The sequence below is a fragment of the Oryctolagus cuniculus genome, chromosome Y (genome assembly GCF_051225735.1).
Source record: "Oryctolagus cuniculus isolate XC-2025 breed Fujian yellow rabbit chromosome Y, ASM5122573v1, whole genome shotgun sequence".
NCBI lineage: Eukaryota > Metazoa > Chordata > Mammalia > Lagomorpha > Leporidae > Oryctolagus > Oryctolagus cuniculus.
This window is the reverse complement of record NC_142889.1, coordinates 3755066-3759324: the sequence shown is the minus strand read 5'-3', so window position 1 is coordinate 3759324 and position 4259 is coordinate 3755066. Positions and strand designations below refer to the sequence as shown.

At 57.8% G+C, this 4259-nt stretch overlaps 1 protein-coding gene across 2 annotated transcripts; it reads right to left on the bottom strand.

Moving 5' to 3' along the window:
• Positions 1-1795: 1795 nt before the first annotated feature.
• On the bottom strand, positions 1796-3713 carry LOC149119124 (odorant-binding protein-like). Of its 2 annotated transcripts, XR_016228606.1 has the most exons (3): positions 3136-3713; positions 2124-2978; positions 1796-1903 (listed from the first exon to the last, which is right to left on the bottom strand). XR_016228606.1 is itself a non-coding variant. In XM_089325057.1 (2 exons), exons 1-2 carry the CDS (start codon positions 3217-3219, stop codon positions 2835-2837), a joined length of 228 nt encoding a protein of 75 aa, XP_089181183.1. In that variant the 5' UTR covers positions 3220-3713; the 3' UTR covers positions 2392-2834. The 2 variants fall into 2 exon arrangements, 1 of the variants encoding a protein (XP_089181183.1); XM_089325057.1 differs by lacking the exon at positions 1796-1903 and having other exon boundaries at positions 2392-2978.
• Between the last annotated feature and the right edge of the window lie 546 nt (positions 3714-4259).

The following is a 4259-nucleotide window of genomic DNA, read 5'->3' as shown; positions in this document are numbered from 1 at the left end:
CCGGGTGTAGCTCAGAGACCTGGAGAGAGCCCAGAGACCCGGGTGGAGCCCTGGGACCCAGATATAGCCCTGGAGGGAGCCCTGGAGATCCGGATGTGGCCCTGGACCCTGGTGTGGCCCTGGAGACCCTGGTGTGGCCCTGGGGACCCGGATGTGGCCCTGGAGACCCGGATGGAGCCCTGGGGAACCGGATGTGGCCCTGGAGACCCGGATGTGGCCCTGGGGACCTGGATGTGGCCCTGCAGATCGGGGTGGAGCCCAGAGACTGGGATGGAGCCCAGAGACTCGGATGGAGCCCAGAGACTGGATGCAGCCTTAGGGACACGGTTGGAGCCCCGAAACCCGGATGGAGCCCAGAGACCCGGATGTGGTCCAGAGACCTGGATGGAGCCCAGAGACTCGGAGGGAGCCTTAAGGACTCGGAAGGAACCTTAAGGACCCGGATGTAGCCTTAGTGACCCTGAAGGAGCACAGAGACCCGGATGGAGCCTTAGGGACCAGGATGTTTCCTTAGGGATCCAGATGGAGCCCAGAGATACAGATGGAGACCAGAGACCCCGATGGAGCCCAGAGACCTGTATGGAGCCCAGAGACTTGGATGGAGCCAGGAGTCCCGGATGGAGCCCAGAGATCCGGATGGAGCCCTAGGGACCCAGATGGAGCCCAGAGACCTGCATGGAGCACTTAGACCCGGATGTGGCCCTGGGGACCAGGATGTGTCCCTGGGGACCTGGATGTGTCACTGCGGACATGAGTGGAGCCCTGGGGAGCCGGATATTGCCCTGGAGACCCGGATGTGGCCATGGGGACCCGGATGTGGCCCTGGGATCCTGGTGGAGTGTGACTGGCTGCCAGTGGAGTCGGGGAGAACCCCCCCAGTGTCACTCAGGGCTGATTGACAGCCACCAGATGACAGAGCCCACCCCCTTGTCAGTGAACGGTGACTGACAGTGCAGGAAGACCCGGAGGTAGCCCCTGGGTTCCTCCACCAGCTCACTCTGTATTTTGACGTAACAATAAAAATCGTTTAAAATAAACGCCTGGGACTGTGCCTGGGATGAGTTTATTCCATGAACAGGAAGCAGAGAAAGCCGGGGACAGCCGATTCTAGAATGTTCCGGAGCTTTCTAGAAATTCTGGAACAATCCAGACCATCTTGGATCAATCCAGAACGTTCTAGAATGTTCCAGAGCATGCTAGCGCATTCGCAGGTGGGAGGAGATGGTGAGGCGATCAGGGGCGGTTCTGGAATGGTCTAGAACGTTCTGGCACCTTCTCCAAGGGAGGCGTCCTCAGGGTGGACAGGTGTCTGTTGGAGAGGGAGGAAAGCCGAGTCAGCGCCGAGTCAGCGCCGAGTCAGCCCGGAAGCCGCCGAAGCCTCACCTGTGTCGGCCACACGCCGGATGTACTTCCGCAGGATCCCATTCTGCTCCGTGAGCCTCGCGTAGTCCTCCGGCGGGTCGTCGTTTATGATTCTCAATTCGACTGTGGCAAGAGTGGGCGCCGACTGAGTACGCTCGCTTTAGTGTGAGCCTACTGCATACACTCGCTTTAGTGGCTGTATCCACTCACCCCATCTAGCGAGCGCCAACTGTATATGCTAGCGTTAGTGGGCACCGACTGTATATGCCCACCATGTCTAGTGGGCACTGACTGTATACACTCGCTTTATCCAGTGGGCACCGACTGTATCCCCCCTTTCCCTGTATACAGTTGGGCTCAGACTCTCGGGTCGTGGTGCGTATCCCTAGCGGGCACCGGCAGTGTACATGTGTGTGTGAGGGGGGCTCACCCACAAGGAAGCTGAGGCGGCTGGTGGTGCCGCTGGACCCCATGTTATTGATGAAGACGAAGAGCCTAGCGGGATCCAATACGTGGAACTGGAAGGAGGTCTGGCCCTCGACTGTAGGGAGAGAGGTGGGTGTTCTGGATGTGCCGGGGCATGCTGGGACATTCTAGCGCATTCTGGAACATTCTAGAACATTGAGGAACTGGAGCATCCTGGGACATTTGCAGCATCCTGGAACATTTCTGGGAACATTCTCGAACATTCTGGAACACACCGGACATTCCCTGGGGTCGTCTGGAATTGTCTGGAACTTTCCGAAATGCTCTGTACTCACAGTCAGTGGTGTAGATGCCGTCTGCGTTCTTCTGGGCCACAACCGTGTGCGGGGTGCATACCTCGTTCTTCCTGAAGGAGAGACCGGGAACATGGCCACTCGCTGTGGGCTCAACTGCTCCTGTCTGCTCTCCCTCTGGGCTCGCCTGGTCCACCATGGCCTGCTCTTTGACTCTGGGATCGGCTGGTCCTGTCTGCTCTCTCTCAGCTCCATTACTCCCCTCTAGCCCACCTGTTCTCTGACTCTGGGCTCAACTGCTCCTGTCTACTCTTTCTCTGGGCTCGGCTGGTCCACCATGGCCTGCTCTTTGACTCTGGGATCGGCTGGTCCTGTCTGCTCACTCTCAGCTCCATTACTCCCCTCTAGCCCACATGCTCTCTGACTCTGGGCTCAACTACTCCTGTCTGCTCACTCTCCCTGGGCTCGGCTGGTCCCCCCTAGCTTGCTCTTTGTCTCTGGGCTCAACTACTCCTGTCTGCTCACTCTCAGCTCCATTACTCCCCTCTAGCCCACATGCTCTCTGACTCTGGGCTCAACTACTCCTGTCTGCTATCTCTCTCTCTGGGCTCGGCTGGTCGCCCTGGCCTGCTCTGTCTCTCTCTCTGGGATCGCTTGGGCTTGGCGGCGCCTGTCTTCCCCGCTCTCTGGGCTCGATTGCTCCCCCCTGGCTCTCTGTCTGTGGCCTCGGCTTGTCTCCCCTGGCCCCGCCCCTCACTTGACATAGAAGAAGACGTTCAGGGCGTTGCAGTCCTCGTTGCACTCCATCTCGCGGAACAGCATCGGGAGTGGCCCATCCTTCAGGATCATTTCCAGGTTGTCGGAGGCCATGGCGGAGGTGCGCCAGGGCCCGGAGAGCTGGGGAGGTGAAGAAATGACGCGAATTAATGATACGGCTGAAGAAACGACGCGAAGTAGTGATGCGAATTAGTGATGCGAAGTAATGATGTGAAGAAATGATATGAATTCATAACGAGAATTAATACTGGGAACTAATGATGCAAATTAATGATACCTGGGCGGGGTCGACGTCCGCACAGGCCACGCCCACCGTGAGGGCGAGGAGGAGAGCCTTCGTCACCGTCATCTTCATCACCATCGTCTTCGTCGTCGTCTGAGCCGGCGGGGACCCGGCGTCTATTTATTGCCAGGGCTGGGGGAGGAGTTGGCGGGGCCGAAGGTTGTGCAAACATCCTGATGGACACCAGGGACGTTCCGGAACGGTCAGTGCTCCCAGGGAATTCTGGGAGAGTCTGTCGTGCGTTCTTGGGCCTTGGAATTTTCCAGAACCCCTGGTGGGTGTTTCCAGGATTCCAGAATGTTCTAGAATGCCCAGGAAATGTCCTTGGAATCGCGAGGAATTCTGTGGAATGTTCCGGAACGTTCTAGAACACGTCCAGAGAGCCCGGTGCACGTCCTCGGGGCCTTAGAGTATTCTAGAGCGCCTGGTCTTGGAGTGTTCAGGAATACTGGCGGATGACGTAGAATTTTCTAGAATGTTCGTAGGAAGCCCTGGACCGCTTGGTGAGTGTCTTTGGGGTCTTGGAATGTTGTAGAATGTTCCAGTATGTTCCAGAGAACCCAGCGAGCGTCCTGGGGGGTCTGAGACCCTCTGCCGACGTGCTGGAAGTTTCCGCAGCCCCGGTGGGCGCGGGATGTCACGTCAATGTCCGCAGGGCCAGGCCGGCACCAGGACGCCCGTCACACCCAGCCGGGAAACTTCTACTCAGACCTGTATCCCAGAATCCCCCCAGACTCACTTGGTGATGTTCTGGTACATTCTAGAACACCTGGGAAAAATTCTCCAAAAAAATTCTCTTACCTCGTGAAAGGTATGGGCGGCTTCCACATGACAGCGGTAGCATGCAGGTGTCCATGAGAAAAGACCAGACTGTGTCCGAGGAGGAGAAGGAGGAGGAGGAGCTGGAGTCTGAGTCGGATGTGGAGGTGGAATGCGACCTGAGCAACATGGAGATCACCGAGGAGCTGCGCCGGTACTTCGCGACGACGGAGAAGCACCGAGAAGAGCGACGTGAGTGCGCGCCTCTGTCTCCTCATCCCTCCCTTCTGCCCCGACATTTGCACTCTTTCTTCCCCGATATGTAAAGCTGTTTTATAGCTCCTCGTTTGGGGCACAGG